Source organism: Liolophura sinensis, chromosome 6 (genome assembly GCF_032854445.1).
Source record: "Liolophura sinensis isolate JHLJ2023 chromosome 6, CUHK_Ljap_v2, whole genome shotgun sequence".
Taxonomy (NCBI): Eukaryota; Metazoa; Mollusca; class Polyplacophora; order Chitonida; family Chitonidae; genus Liolophura; species Liolophura sinensis.
In genome coordinates this window covers 49289211-49305672 of record NC_088300.1, presented here as the reverse complement: position 1 = coordinate 49305672, position 16462 = coordinate 49289211, and the positions used below count along the sequence as shown (strand labels likewise).

Below are 16462 nucleotides of genomic sequence, written 5' to 3'. Positions count from 1 at the left end.
ATTCTGGGTATGTAAGAGCCAACATTATACATCCCTATGTGATCGTCAGCCTAATGTCAGATGCTCAATGTGCCAGAAAGTCCGTTATCCACATATCTTGAACTATTTTTAAATGAGTTCATCCCAAAGTTACACGGCAGCAAACATGGCTGACAGTGGTGGCTGGGCAACTACTCAGCAGGTAATTAAGAATTTGAAGTAATTTCAGACTAAACATTTTACTTTTGCATTAATGACGATTGAATTCTCGACCTTAAAATCCGTTGGAGCCTGAAGGCAACATGTGCCAAGTATATGTATAGTCAGAGATGTGAAATTCAAATTGACATTTGAAGTTTGATTATAACGGAATCTGGACCCCTTATAATCTTGACACATTAACGTAACTACTAAGTTCTTTTTAATGAAAATACTTCATTTCATACGATTAAAGGGGTGATCTACATTGCGGTCGTTGCCTATACTGTGTTCATTAAAAATGTGTGTGTTAAACATGTTTTCAGTTTGCATATTTACCTTGGTTGCTGAGTTAAACGAACAGCTTTCATTCCAGCAATGCAGTTGTGTGAGTTATGGAGAGATTTAAGGTTACCTCAAAGCTAAACTGACATTTCCATGGGTAGCTCTCAGTTCAGAAGCCAGTGCTGAACTCCATGCAGAAAATTCTACTGCTTTGATGTTGTTTTTGGCAAATTCTTGTTCGACCAAGAATGGATGTCAGAACACACCATTTAACAACCTGATGCAACTGTTATGGTGTTTAAGACAAAAATTATCTGTCAATACGTCACCACAACCTTAAGTGTGCAGACACCTATGAATGCTTCTTACCTTTTCATCTGTCGAGTTTTTGCAAACTCAGGGGCCTCCTTGTCCTGGGGGGTTAGCACACCAGCACAACACAATGACCCAAGAGCCTCTCACCAATGCGGTCACTGTGATTTCAAATTCAGCTCATGCTGGCTTTCTCTCCAGTTGTACACGTAAAACAACAATGAAATAAATATTGCTAACTCAGCATTGATTGGATATTTCCTATTCAGTGTACATGTAAGCCAGATTCATTGGTATTGCACAAATCCACCTGCTGTACCACCTCGACATATTTGACAAGGACAGATGGCTGGATCAGGTTTTTTAAATGAAGCTTGCTTTGACATTATTTGGGACCATCCTCGGCAAACAAAATTTTGCCAAATCTGACATCAGAGCAATCTCTGACTATCACCTACACAACATGAAGTCATGTGAGATAAGGTGACAGCAGTAAACCATCTTTAACTGTAATCCAGTCATTTCAACCTTTGAATCAAAGTAGTCAAACAAATGTCTGCAAGGTTTTGAATTTGAACTTCTGCCAAGGTTAGGCAAAGTATAAAGCTGGCTGACAAGAGTACCCTTATAACTGAACAAAAAGAGACAAAACACATCCTCAGTGAAAAGTCTCATGGTAAGAAATTAGACCACCAGTCTGTACGTTGACGGAACTTGGCAGAAATTCAAGTTCAAAACATGTTGGACCTTGGTTCAACTTCAAAAGATTATACAGCTCAGGCTGAATTACTGTTAAAAGACGCTTTACGAATGCAGGCTTTGACATGTTGAGATGGCAGCCGCAGCAGGGTAGACTCTGAAAATATGCTTTTTTGATAAATTTGTATTATGCTTTAGGTTAGTCCAGCATGAGAACAGGTTAGTTAATTTGGAGGAGCATTCAGTTGACAACAGTTGATCTGCTCATGGTAAAAAAGCTCTTATGCATCATGTCAACAGAGGTAGATGATGTAAATGACACAATTTAAATCTCTGCATGACTCTCATATATGTAACTGTGTAGCTCAAATGAGAACTAGCCCGCTCGGATCTGCAACTAAGAATACAATAGTCTTTTAGACATTAGCCATATGCCTGGATATGACTATTTTGTGAATTCTAAACTTAAAGATGAGAGTGAGACTAAAAGACTGGATTTTACAGCAGTTGCTAGATTTGCAACATCTTGCTTAGTTTGAGCTGTCACTTCAATAGCACCTGTAACAGCTACAGTTAATTAACTCCAGTTAGATGTGTTAGTTTGTGAGACCCCCTACTTGTTGTGTTTTAACTTTCATGAACTCACAATAAGACTCAAAATAGCATATATATATATATATATAGCATATAACTTAACTTTCAGTGAAATGACTCTTAATCGTCATTATATTACGTGCCATTGTTTTCTGTCATTCACAAGCTGAATGGAAACTTGTGTCAGAATGCTTAACACAGATAAGCAAAACAAGACTGGCATAAATTCTAAAAAAAAATGTTATGTACCAGCACTCTTTAAATGTCTAAAATATTGATTACATTCACGGGGGGAGGGCCTCCGTGGCTCAGTTGGTTAGCGCGCTAGCACAGCGTAATGACCAACCAATGCGGTCACTGTAAGTTCAAGTCCAGCTCATGCTGGCTTTCTCTCTGGCCGTATGTGGGAAGGTCTGTTAGATACCGGATGGTCGTGGGTTTCCCCCGGGCTCTGCCCGGTTTCCACCCACCATAAAGCTGGCCGTCGTATAAGTGAAATATTCTTGAGTACGGCGTAAAACACCAATCAAAAAAAAAAAAAAAAACAAAGATTACATTCATGGGCATGTTGTTTTGTAAGTAATGAATCTGACAGGTCAGTGGATTATTAGTTTTCAATACAGTATCTGAAATGATCCTGGTTTCAGACGTCATACAATGTACATGATCATTACGTGTACGCACTGCTCGATTGCACTGTCAGAGAATATTAACTCAGAATGAATGAATGATTGATAACGTCATAATAATACAACTATTTTTCCTTCAGAGTTCCCACTCTGCAGTGGTGGATTTGGAAGATGCTGAAATGGAAATCATTGATAATGATGCATCAGATTATGAGAGTCATTTTGAAGGTAAAGGCTAGAAACGTGATCAGTTTCCAGTGGTTTGTTTCACAGAGTCATTTGTCTGATAGGCAATTTGGTACCCTTAGCAAACATGTAGGGCTATTTGCTTTGATAGAAAACACAATAGACTACTAGGGGCCTAGCATGCCAGAACGGTGCAATGAGCCAGCATCCTACCAATGCGGTCGCTGTGAGTTCAAGTCCAACTCATGCTGGCTTCCTCTCTGACCACATGTGGGAAGGTCTGCATCAACCTGCGGATGGTCGTGGGTTTCCCTCAGGCTCTGCCGGGTTTCCACCCAATATAATGCTGGCTGCCGTCGTATAAGTGAAATGCTTTTGAGTACAGCATAAAGCACCAATCAAAGAAATAAACATTATTGGACTGAGGGGTAAAAAGCTGTTCTATGCTGTTCACTGAGTCTCTGAGAATTCGGGTTGCAGCGATGGAAGGGTTTATAAACACATTCCAGGAGGTTGTGCTCGGTTCTGTCAAGATAAAACACCAATTTACGCTTTCATGTAATGAATTAGAGTAATCTCGTAAACTTGAATAAATTGGTTGATATGTTGATCTATTCACCTTTGGACTTGAGGCAAGATAAGTCTTTATTAAAATTAATTTGCAAACTAATTAATGATGAATTTTTGTCACATTTTACGATTCTCGGGACACATTGGTCATTTTCTCCCTGTATGTTTTTGAGACCACTGTCGAGTGATGAAATGCTTTTATTTCTTGTTTAGTTTTCAACCTAATGCTTTGAAATTTGACCCACTTGTAGCTGAGTACTTTAGCTAAGAAGTGGTTCCATAAATTAATGACATCTTTTCAAGTTATAAAGATATAGGTAAAAGTTTTCAACTATGGCATATGACTAGACAGGCAAATATGTTAGAAACTACGTTGTAGCAGGTGTATAATGATGGGATCTTCCTTTTTCAGAACGCCGTGATGTGGGTAGGAAAAGAAGAGAAGGTCCTTCATATATGGAGGATGCTGGGAAAAAATTTGGGGCTAATGTCACAGAAGCAGTAAGACCATGAATTTTCAGTCCTTAGAAGGATATGAAATTGTGTTACATGTAAAAGCTAACAGCCTATTTTTTTTGGGGGGGGGGGGGGTTATTAGGCTTAATGCATTTTTTTGTAAAAAAAAAATTGAGCGGGTAGCCACCCGTTTGACAGATCTCCTATTTTACATCACTTAATTATCTGCCACGTAGCTGGCTACATGTACTTTTGCAGGATAGCCTTCTACTCAAAAAAATAATGAAAAATGTGTATTTAGAATTCTTTTAATATTGACATTCTCGGTAATTATGAAGAAAAATAGTTAACCATTGCATATACCATAGCTACAATGTCCCTTGACAGGTGTTTGAAGCTGGGAAGCAGCAGGCTAAGAGAGCATGGAGCGTATATGGTAACATTGATATACTCCGCCCTTTCTTTGATGTGGAACCTCAGGAGGTCAGCAAAAGGTATGCCCAGTAAGACATTTATTTATTTATTTGATTGGTGTTTTATGCTGTTCTCAAGAATATTTCACTTATACGAATGTGGCCAGTATTATGGTGGTTGGAAACCGGGCAGAGCCCGAGGGAAACCCACGACCATCCGCAGGTTGCTGCCAGACCTTCCCACGTATGGCCGGAAAGGAAGCCAGCATCAACTGGACTTCAACTCACAGCGACCACTTTGGTGAGAGGATGAGAGGATCCTGGGTCATTACACTGCGTTAGCGCACGGAGGACACCCCCCCTCCCCCCCTCCCCCCCCCAGTCATAGGATTTCTGTCATAGGACTCTCCTAAGCCTTTTCATAGTGGTATTAGTACATGCGTGGCCCTTCCTGGCTCCATTGTGAGGATTGGCTTATTCTTGCTTGCTCTTGGCCAAAAAGATTACAGGTTCAAATCCACCTTCTGCTGGTTCCGTTAGTAGGTTTGGTCTGTGGTCTCCTTTTGGTTGCAGTAGGGTTTTCTCCACGCTTTAATCTAACTGCCATCATAGAAGTGGAGTATTTTGGAGTGTCAATTATTATCAATCAGATTAATAAATTACGTTTACTTTGTCATGGTTAGACATTACTTTTATGAGTATTTCTTTCACAGTGGAGTATGAGAGACCACTTCGGTGGCCTAATGGTTAGAGTGTCTGCCCTGAAGTCAGGAGACCTGGAATCAAACTTGTGTCGGGTCATATCAAAGACTTTAAAAATGGCTCTTCTTGTTGCCTCGCTTGGCGCTCAGCACTGAGAGGTTAGAGCAAGCAATACATTACTAGTTGGTCTGGTGTCAGTATCACGTGACTGGGTGGGGTGTCATGTCTGGTGTCTTCAGCATGATACTTCAGTGGCGGCAGCACTTTGGTGGCATGGACTCGGCTTGCCACAAGAATACATGGTAAATGTACACGCACATAATGACCCCTTGTCATCATATGAATGGAAAATTGTTAAGTAGGACGTTGAAACCCAAGCATTCATTCATTCATGAACTATAAGAGTGTTTATTTTTATCACCAGATTGCTTTTGTCTCTGGTTCCCAAGTTGCCATCAGCTCAAAGACAGGTAAAGTTTGTGTTTTCCTTAATTTTTAGTCAAATTATCACCAACACAAGTGTTGAATTGTCCCAGAAAAAGATTCTGGTGGATGTTGGTTGGCCCGTTTAAATTTTATGACATTGGGTTTGCAACATTGAAAATAACTTACTCATAAATTAATTTATGAAGTTCATAATTATCTTTTCAAAATTCCAGAAACCCAGTGTCTACCACATTTAGTATATTTGGCACCTCTGCATGGCTTTTAGCTTGAAAATGGTAAATATTACAATTAACATGTCTCTTGTAGTTGTCTTCCCTCTCACTGTTTCTTTTTTTAATGTTTGTTTTTTTGTTTAACCTCCTCCTGTGCTCAACAGAGAGTACCACGGGAATTGTATGGTCCGCTGATGGTCATCTTCACCATGATTGCCCTCCTGTTGTTCCAGATGAAGACTTCAGGGCATAAAGTGGTAAGAACGCAAGCCGTCTCTTGGATGAGTCTTAAATATCTACGGAGTACCCATCCACATGGGAAATTACACTCAGTGCTATAATGAACCCATTAGCCTGATAAAGAACAGCTTCTGAGCTGTTTTCCTGTGTTCACTATACTCTGACTTAGTTTTGACTGAACTCTGTAACTCAGCTGTTAGAGGCAGTGTGGCAATGTTTAAGTCATTCTTAGTTTCTCGTCACACTGTTAATATATAAAAATAGAGATACGGAAAGCAATAAATACAAACAAAAGACCCGTGAATTGTATGAAAATGATTGCATTGTTTGGATTATTTGGAAGATGAAATGATATCCTACTTGGAAAATCTAAGTTCCACCACCAAAAATAATTTTTAGCTCGCCATGCGAAGTAAGGAGAGATATTTTGAGAGAAGGATCAGATGCGGTCGATGTCCAGTTTGGTGCAAGTTTTCGAGTCATTGGGTTGCAGTGGCCACCCATAGTACACAGATAGCCAATCATCAGTAGCGATTTGCATGTCAAATACCAAGGAAGTTTTTTACCTCATAGCTCAAGATTTTGCTCAGCTGTTCACAGTGTTGCAGTTGCCTCCCGTAGTACATGGATTGCCAAATGTAATTCCTGATTTGTATATCAAAGACTTCTGTGGTAAAGGTGTGCACTAACCCCCCCACAGTGTCTTTTACCACCACAATTATTTAGATATGTCAATCATTTTACTTTTTTTAGGTTTAGAGGTCAATATTTGAATGTACCACATGACTAGGAACATTATGCAGTTTCACAAACTGCTCAATCAGAGTTCTTTTTTATGAATTTTTAGGACAACTACAGTATGTTTTAAAATGCCAGTCCTGCTGAGGTTTTAAACATTCTGCCTGAAACATTACATTAGAAACGAACAATTAATTAAGATTGGCGTAAACCTCCACACTGCATTGTTCACGGTCAATCCAGTAAAGTTACACGTAGGCCATTACCGGTAGTACATGCGACCATAAGATCCTCACTTTGTTAACGAGGGAAAAGTTTGAAGTTCAGGACCCAGATTTGAATGTGCTTGCTGTGTTTTATTTGTCCAGGAGGAAGGTACACTGATGGGAACAGCTTTTGGAGTGTGTTTCACATACTGGCTTGGGGCCTCCACATTTATCTGGTTCCTTTGCTATGTTTGTAACACACATATGGCCTTTGTACAGATTCTATCCATGGTGGTAAGTTGAAAGTTGGAGGTAGTACTTATTCAATTGTACGTAGTTCAGATAAGCTCATGGGTCTTAAAATTATTGTATTGAATTGCAAACTATAAAATGGGATCACAGTGCTTGTGACGAAGTGACAAAAGGTGGCAAAATAATCTTGTGGCATTTTGTGACCATTGCAGCCTAATTGACAAATTTTGATTAAAAGCAAACTGATAATGAGTTTCAGCTATTTATAAACATGGTATATTTTAAATGAATTTGAAACCTAATTCCATGGTGTGAATAAAGGCAAGAAGTGGTACATATTTAGACTTTTGCATGCTGTGAAAAAAGAGGTGTTGTGATATAACTTTGAGCGCTTTCATTCCTCAATTTTTCGCATATGAAAGAGCTACTTCCATTGCAATTCATGCATGTTTTTGATTTGGTTTTGAACATAAAAATACTTTGGTTGGATTGGCCAATTTAAGGGCTTCAGAAAAGTATAATTTTTTTACAGCATAATGCTCTCAGAATTTGCTTGAATGAAGGTTGAAGAATTACACTGTATTATTTTATAAAAATTTTACATCGGTACTAATGTTGCGAAAACAAATATGTGGACTTTTTTTTTTTTAAATTGTGTGCATTTATTTATTTATTGTTATTTTTTTTTTTTTTTCCTTTTTGCATTTAAAATTTTTGGTTTATGTTGTTTAATCAATCTGGATTAATTTTCTCTACAGTGGTCTGAATATTATATGGTCCACTTGTACTCAGTAGGTCTTTGAATTAAGTTGAGGAAAATCATGCCATCAACTTGTGATTTCTTTGCTTGGAATTTAGGGAAAATCATTGCAATGCAGGTTGATCCAATGTTGACTATACTGTTTCTCAGGTTTCATTGTAGTGTCCTGTCTGGTGTCTTCACAGTAATATTTCAGTGAGGCAGCACGGAAATATGACACTACTGAGGCACCTGTGCTGGCATAAGACAAAGTCATCATATAACCAGAATAACGTAAAAAGTAAGACTGTATTCAAAAGTAAACAAACAATTCAGTGTTTGAATGAAGAAGATTGTATTTGTGTATGTTGCAGGGTTATGCCTTGTTCGGCCATTGCCTAGTGCTGTTCCTGGGAACCATCATCCATACTTCACATGACCATTTGTTTTTCTATATTCTTTGGGCCATTGTTGGAGGATTGTCCTCCTTACGCATGGTAAGGTATTAGATTTTAAATTCCAAGTGCTCTGAGGCATCATATTATGTAGTTTTTCTTATCATATAGTTTACATAAACATCTTTTTTTTGTGGAATCTGTTGAAATAACATATGAGCTGATAACTAGTGTAACAGCTTTACATGTCAAAAAAAAAAAAGAGATGGAACAGATTTAAGATAGTTTGTCCCAAAGAGGATGCATGGTTGTAACACTAAATGGTATTTTGTGTGAATATTTCACATTATTTAATTCAAAAAAATGAGTATCTTGTGAATCAAGTGTTGCCATGTTTCTTTTGTAGGCGTCCCTGGTGATATCACGTACAAGCGGACAGACACAGCGTCTCATTGTATGCGGAGTACTTGCTGTTCTTCACCTCCTCTTCCTGTTATATCTCCACTTTGCCTATCATCAAATTGTTGAAGGTTCGTGTCCAGTTATATGAAGTTGTGCTTTGATGCACACCACTCAATCTGATTTTAAAACTCAATTTACTCCTCAGGAAAGTTTCTTAAAAGATAAATTAAACTATTTTCCTGGACAGTGTTTATTGGTCTTCATCCAATATGTACTTTATTTTAGAATTTTCTTTGCCTTTACACTTTATTCATTGCTTTAGTAGAAGGAAAGCTCTATGGGGAAGAAACATGTACATGTATTTGTTATATCTCTAACAGAAATTTCTGAAGCTTTCCAAGACTTTAAGAAGCCACACCCAGACATATCATTGGAAGAAGCATCCCATCAGTTGAAGGAAAGAGCTATTGAGGGAATAGACAATATCAAAAATGCTCTACCTGATGCAGCTGGTAAAGGTGAGGTCTTCTGTCTGACAAATACATTTGATAAATCACAGTAAAATGTTCTTGAAGAGTGCAGAGTCGAGCAGAATAAATAAAAACACGAATGTAATGCATAACTCACTTCACTGGATGTCTTGTGTTTATGTATTTAAGGAGACTTTTTGAGTTTACCCTAATTCTTCAACCTTTTCAACAACCTCTGTCACCAATATTTTGAAACATTCTTTGAAAACTATGGGGCATAGGAAAATAGTTTGCCCAGTTGTATGAAGCTTGCATCTTGAGTGACACAAATGAGTTATTTTTAGTATAATTTTCATATTGATTGTGTACTTGACTTCCACTGAAAAAGGCGCTTTAGTGGTTGAAAAGGTTGAGATTTTACAGTCATAAAGTTTGGTTAAAATAACAGAATTTGGAAGAGATGGTACATTTTCAGCTCTACATCCAATGTTTTTTTTTATATTTTGAATGGTGCGCTATGTGAATTGTAATGGATTTGGGTATAAGGAATCTATGAGTTTGATTACTTTCTGTACACAAGGACATCCTGGTTCCAAGCTGTGGTTGACCATTTGTTTTCTTGCATTTTTGTAATCATAAACAGGCAGAATGTTTCTATTTAAATTTTCTTTTTGTTGAGTGTGTGTTTCTATTTGTTTCGTATTTTTGTTATTCTCATTTGTTTTCTTTGGCTCTGTTTTATTTGCATCAGCTAATACACTGACTGGATGTGTGGGCTATACCTGTGTTTTTAACTTGCCTTACCTTGCTTGCTTCTCTGCAGCCAATATGTTCACTTCAAACAAATGCATGTATGTTCTGTGGGTGATTTAAATGTGTTGTACACATGTGCTCATGGCTCACAGTTGTTCTCTCTTCATTCATAAACCATGATAACACAAACTTTAATCCTTTCCTAACCATTGTGAGAGAAGAGCAAGAATATATACATTTTCCAGCTGGCTCCTTAAGGAACAAATATCTTCACTCACTTATCTTTTCACAAAGTAATTTACTTTTTCCAGCAGACTAAGTGCAGTTCAGAAGAGACATCCAGGAAGTAAGAGGAACAACTTGTTAGTGACACTCTTCAGAAGTAGAAGCTTCAGCTTCATTGTTATTCGCAAGAGATAATTTTGATTGTGTATTCATTTATCTCACTGTATAATCTTTTGAGCAAAATATTTTCCATGAGTATGTCAAATGAGGACAAAATTCGTACCTGACAAAACAGTCTAACAGTGTAAAATATCAATACTGGGTGAAACTGTGCAAAACTTTGTTGATGTCTATGTCATTGTGTATTACTGAAGTATTAATACGCAGACCATGTGGTACACTCTATACTTTCTTATTTAGGAAACACTTCTGTCAGATAACAAGTTCCAAATGCAATTTAAAGTTTTTCGGAAGAGCCAAGCTTAAAAAACAGATTGCTGTTAACTTTGACGCTAATTTTGCAATACATTTGAGTAAAAGTAACTTGTTTAGGTGAAAAACAATACAGGCAAGGCAGGGAAGACTGGAAGGAAGAAAGGAATGATTATGGCTGGAATTCCACTGTGGGAGTATTGCAGCCATATCATGTCAATAACACAGGAGGACAGAAACCAGAGCTTGGTTTTTTTATGCAATGAGCTATCTCTGCTGTTGTAGTCACTGACCATGAATTAATGCTGGTCATTTGTCATTCCAGCTGTGGATGAAAATTTACAAAAAGCTGGGGAGACTGTGGTAGAGAGTGTGAAAGCCGGTGACGCTATAAAGTCAGTGCAGAGCGACGTCAGAAAGGCTATGGCCCCTGTAGCTGGTCTGAGCAATGGTACAGTCCTACATGTGGATGGCAGTAGCAAAAATGCATCCTTGCCGAAATTCGGGGAAGTCCTTGTTGCCTGAATACACAAAGGTCAGGACTTTCAGATAAACAACTGTTGATTTGTACATTACAAATACATTGGAAAGTGCTGTGGTCGATTGGTTAAGGTGATTGCCATTCAGTGACAAAGACAAGCAAGGAACAGGTTCAATTCCAGCCTTTGGCAAGGACTTTTTGGATTCCCCTATTGTCACAGTTTTTGGTGCCTTATTGACATTTAACAACCAACAAAGCTCTTTGTAGTCATTTGAGCAGCCAAACATTCATTGAAGACCACTCATCTTCCACCAGTATAGTGTGGCAAAGTTCCTAAACTCGCCACATTTGCATGACTTACCCTGGGTACTCTGGTTTATTCCACCCGTGAATCTCACCACCATTGTGTAAATGAAAAATTTTAAAGTAACAGTAAATCATGTTGCTCAGTGAAAAATAGGAAATAGCTCTCAGTATGATGACGTCTTAAATTGAAGTTTTTCCACAGAAGTAAACTTATGTTACCTGAAAACAAAAGACTGAAAAAAAAAATGAATAAATAAAAGCTCTATTTAGTGCGTAGTGGAATACTTTGTTAAGTGTAATAATCAGCAGTACAATTTTGATAACCCAGAGTGATCCGCTATTTCCTCCTAATCTTTACATAACTAAGCTTTCTAATTTGGTAGAGTTGCAAATAGAGTAACACCATGTAGAGGTAAACCCATGATTGACAAGGACTACACGAGATTGCATCAAGCTGAAGTAGAGATACAATGTTGTGTAGTTCGCATCAATCATGGGCTAACCTATTTAGCACATACCATCACTTGACCTATAATGCTGGTCCTGCATTACCAGTAAATTAACGACGTCATTTCCCATACTTTTCTGTCGTTCACAGAAAATGGGCAAGAAATAAAGGGACTGCCTCAGAAATCCAAACAGTTTCATTTTCTGTGACATTATTATCTTCATTTCCCTTAAAATCATAATCTTTATTTGAGAATAACATTTCATGTATCCTTTAAGATTTTGAACTCCAGCGACAAAGTTTTCGTGGTATTATTCCCAATTTCTTCGTCTTTAAGCTGGCATCCTGCCTTGGCCTAAAACTACTAATTTCTCATTCATTGATTACTCGGTCCTATTGTACAAAGCTATCATAGATTATGGCAAATGACCCAATAATTTACCAGTTTTTATGTTGCTCATTTTGCCTGAATTTGAGAATTGTGTTGACATTTGAAAGGTGATTACAGGTTTGTGGAAAGGTACATGTAGGGTGATATCTTACTGGAAAAAAAGTGTAAGTTTCAGCCCCATAGGTAATATTTTGCAAAATTTATTTGCCTCTAAAAATGCAGTTTTCTTGGACAAAATTTCAAGTCATTTACTTTAAGTTGATTGAGACTACTCATTTAACAAAGCCCAAAGACACATATTACCAAGGTTGTTACAATCAATAGCATATTATAGCTTTGTAGAACCAGGCGCAAAGCTTTAATTACTGACAAACACTGCCTATACTGATGGTATTTATAGCAGTCCTTTTACAAAACCGAGTCAGATGTTACTATAGCAACCAGTTCTGCAGGTTTGTTATTGCTGTTGTAGTAACATGCACATGGCTCTGTGAACACTTAGCAAGACTGTGAAATGCCTCCTAAAATGCCAAAACTAGATAATTGTTTGCTGGCTGGCTTTGGTCATATATAAATGTTACAGAAGAATTGTATATTTTGACTTTTTTGGACTCAATCTCAATTAATTTTGCTGAATTTCAGCGCAGCAAAATATTGCAGAATGACTGTTGATACTCATCTTATATGTGCTGCATGTATTCATGTCAGTTGATTGACCTTCTGTTTAACAATGTTTTAATAACCTTTCTGTACTAACATCATTACACTTAAACTTTGTCACACTTTGATGCATGATAAGTGTCAGATGTGCTTTTTTTTATTTTAACAACAGGGAAATGAAAATCCTATTAGATTGAACTGGTGTACCTGTGTGCCAATCTTAATCCAGAACATAATCAGCTGCATTCACTTATTGTTCATTTTCTTATTTTCTCTTGTATTCCAGATGGAAATTAGATGTGAAAGGGCAAAAAGAGTTTCCTCATCCCACCCATGTTTTGTGGAAGATGTGAAGAATCTCTTGTTCAAAGTTTTGGCACAGCCAGTTTTATACCAATATTCTGTTGGCACATGGTGATTGTTTCCTTGCCTTGGAACAAGTGGTAAATTATATACATCTCTTAAGCTGACCAGTTGTCACTCGTGGTAATTGTGTTTATTGTGGAACACACCTCACCAGCTGGGTTTGGTGTTCTAAATGAACTAAGGCAATGGTAGGGAAGTTGTGATGTAAATGTTGAGTTATCCTTGTTTATAGAACTTGTTAAAACCATCGTCACAAAGTTAATGAGTAGTGGACATTTGCTTGAATGTTGCATGAAATGTTGACTCTTCATCTTGTAGATCTATAGCAGATTGTGTGGTCAGAATTCTGTAAAGTTAATGATGGCAACCAGCTTCGGGGTATCTTTTATGCTTTGATGGATGCATTTCTACAACAAATCTGAAAACATATCATGAAGAATTCAAGCAAACAGTGGTTTGAAATATCTTGGGTTAGTTCTGATGTCATTCATGTGGGTTATTTCTTTCTTCTTTTAAATGTAGGTGTCAGATAGCATAATGGATTTTCTAACTTCCATATTTATTTGGCATGACCACATGTTCATGTACCTTATCAAGGCAAGATGTTCAAGCTCTTTGCGCATGAAAAGCTATCCTTGCATATAATGTATATTTAAGAAAAAAAAATCATTAGTTTGGGTCTTATAAAGCTATGTTTGCTGATTTAGACAGTTTAACATTGTACTTAACACAGATTTGTTGACATACAGTTCAGAATTATTGTCTGTCGATTCTTGTATATAGCGTTTATATTGTGGAGAAAGAACATTGTTTGGAACGAAATGTATCGGTAGGCTGTTTGAGAGACATATTTATATTATATGAACAGGTAGCTCTTCTATAGAGTTAACAACACCCTTGTTATACCCTGCTTTCCTTTTTCCCCTTACACTATGTACACACATAGCACCCAACAACTAAACTCTCCATGTTCTGTGTACAAATATGAAGTCTCTGTGTACCCATCTAAAGGTCTCAGTGTACATATTTTTGCATATGTATACATGTACTTGCATATTCTCGAAAACCTCTTATTTTTCCATGGCCTTGAGATAGTCCAGTAAGTTTTGTTTAATAGATTTTCGATTACCTTTGTCTGGGAATGGGGACTAGTGCTACTGGATTGATGGTGAAAACCACCATTGTTCACTTGTTTAGACCTGTTTTCCATAGTTATTAATTATGCAGGAGGTTTGATTGTGTGGGAAACTCGACCACAGGCAGTATCCATTTGTTTTCTCCAGAATTACAGTAAATCAATGCCTTCTGTGCTTGAGCTAGAATCTGTCATTTGGAGTGTGATTTTACTGAGCAAAAGCAGTGATGAAATATAATAGTCTTAATAAGTTGATTTCTTGAGGGAGATCAAGACAATATTGTTATTTCCAACATGGCATGTTTCTATAGTTTTCAAATATATCACTCGGTCAAACAGGTTTAAATTTATGTCAACATACGTGTACCTGTTAACTTAAAATCTGCAAGTGACAGTTTGAGTATAGAGGTAAAATATTAAGGTTGGCACTGATAAAGATATTTATGAAAAATAGATCCCTTCTCTGTAACTGATCGTGTCATCTCAGATGGAAAAATCCTCAGACACTGCGCAAACATGGTAAAGAAGATGTAGCCAAGGTGTAATTACTATTACACCAAGACAGTCTGCTCTAGGATGTCACAGCCACTCTTTGACATATTTAACGACGGAATTATTTACAACCTTCTCTTTGTACAGCTGTTTTCCAGGTGTGGAGCTAAACTGACAGCCAATAGGGCATTGGTGATGTATTAAACCCTGGAATTTTTGTTTAAATTCTATTTTGTGGGCATGCAATTTGGAACTCCATTCTGTACATCTGTTCATAGTGAAATAACCTGAACAATTTTTGTAAATACACAGTATGTATTTCTTGCCTGTCTACACACACTGTACATATCTTTGTGACAAAAGGCTAGACTACATGATATAAATAAAACAATACCAAGACCAAAAATATTTGCTGTCTTTTTTCCATAAAATTTGTTCTCCATATTTTAGTCTCAAATTCAAGATTAGTATATCTTTGTTTTATTCACCCTAAGGTTTCAATGGAATTACATCATAATCATATCTGACATTTCTTTACTCTGTGTTTTCCAAAAATGGATTTGCTTACCAGACTGCAGTTTTTAATCCTCCCCATATTTTACTGATGACATTCACCACTCATCTGGGCAGTGGGTCAAATGTATGCAATGGACTGCAAAAAATTATGGATAGTAAGGGGGACAGATCAAGTAAAAAAAATCACAAGCCGTGGAAACTTATTCATTCCTGATTTTGCATTTGTATTATTTGGAGGCGAATGAGTGGTTAGTCTTAATTTTAAACGACGTAACAGTAACGTGAGATATTTAATCAAGAACAACGGAGTCTATTCCCATTATAGAATTAGGCCTACATCGGGAATCAAATTAACACGAAGACCAACGGTTCAGACAACTGTTACAAGTCCGAAAAACTGCCCTCTCCGGTCGTACATGGGAAGGTCTGTCAGCAACCTGCTGGACGGTCGTGGGTTTCCTCCCATTATAATACTGGTACGGCGTAAAATATCCATAAAATGAATAAATAAATAAAAACTGCCCAAGCATGTAAAACTGAACGCCATACTCCATCATTTTTTACTTATACTACAACCGTTAGTTTTAGGGAAGCTGGGTAAGGGTATAAGAGCCACCTTTGTCAAGTTAGCTAGTATATACGGACCATATTTTCCTTGTGTGACGTACTGAAGTATGTCATTTTGGTGCAAAACAGACGCCTTTCATCGAACGTAAGGCAGCCCAAACGGCCCCACAATCGTCACCAACGATTTACTACCACCAAGGCCTCGGGAACATTGAGAGCAGTGGGACAAGAGTTTCTCTGTCCTACATCGGAAGTGATCACACACCTTGTCAAAAAAAACCCGCGGATTTCGCCTGTTACATGTGACAAGTTGACAACTATTCACACACTGTCGTCGCTGCACCGGTTTTGATCCCCATGTTGTAGTGACCAAAATAATTTGTGAGTCAAACACGAGTCATATATGAAAGCATGGATGCAGAAGAGGGCTGGCCTCTTGGCTTTCAGTGGGTTGTGGAAAATGATAATACAGATAGAATTACAACTGTCCACATCACTTTGGATTCTTCCCTTTCAGGCGGTTATTGAACATGATAATACAGATAGACTTACAACTGTCCACATCA

The 16462-nt window shown here is 37.6% G+C and overlaps 1 protein-coding gene across 1 annotated transcript; it reads left to right on the top strand.

Moving 5' to 3' along the window:
• Positions 1–145: 145 nt before the first annotated feature.
• Positions 146–15210, top strand: LOC135467281 (protein YIPF3-like). The gene is made up of 12 exons (XM_064745048.1): positions 146–181; positions 2837–2924; positions 3865–3953; positions 4296–4402; positions 5448–5493; positions 5847–5939; positions 7029–7160; positions 8232–8354; positions 8659–8782; positions 9035–9172; positions 10860–11069; positions 13107–15210. Exons 1-11 carry the CDS (start codon positions 146–148, stop codon positions 11057–11059), a joined length of 1176 nt encoding a protein of 391 aa, XP_064601118.1. The 3' UTR covers positions 11060–11069; positions 13107–15210.
• Positions 15211–16462: the final 1252 nt, after the last annotated feature.

Bases quoted from the DNA above. Each gene is read 5' to 3' on its own strand.
- LOC135467281 (XM_064745048.1), top strand. From the start codon at position 146: ATGGCTGACAGTGGTGGCTGGGCAACTACTCAGCAG. The intron at 182-2,836 runs GTAATTAAGAAT...TTTTTCCTTCAG, and splicing joins GCTGGGCAACTACTCAGCAG to AGTTCCCACTCTGCAGTGGT. The intron at 5,494-5,846 runs GTAAAGTTTGTG...TGTGCTCAACAG, and splicing joins TGCCATCAGCTCAAAGACAG to AGAGTACCACGGGAATTGTA.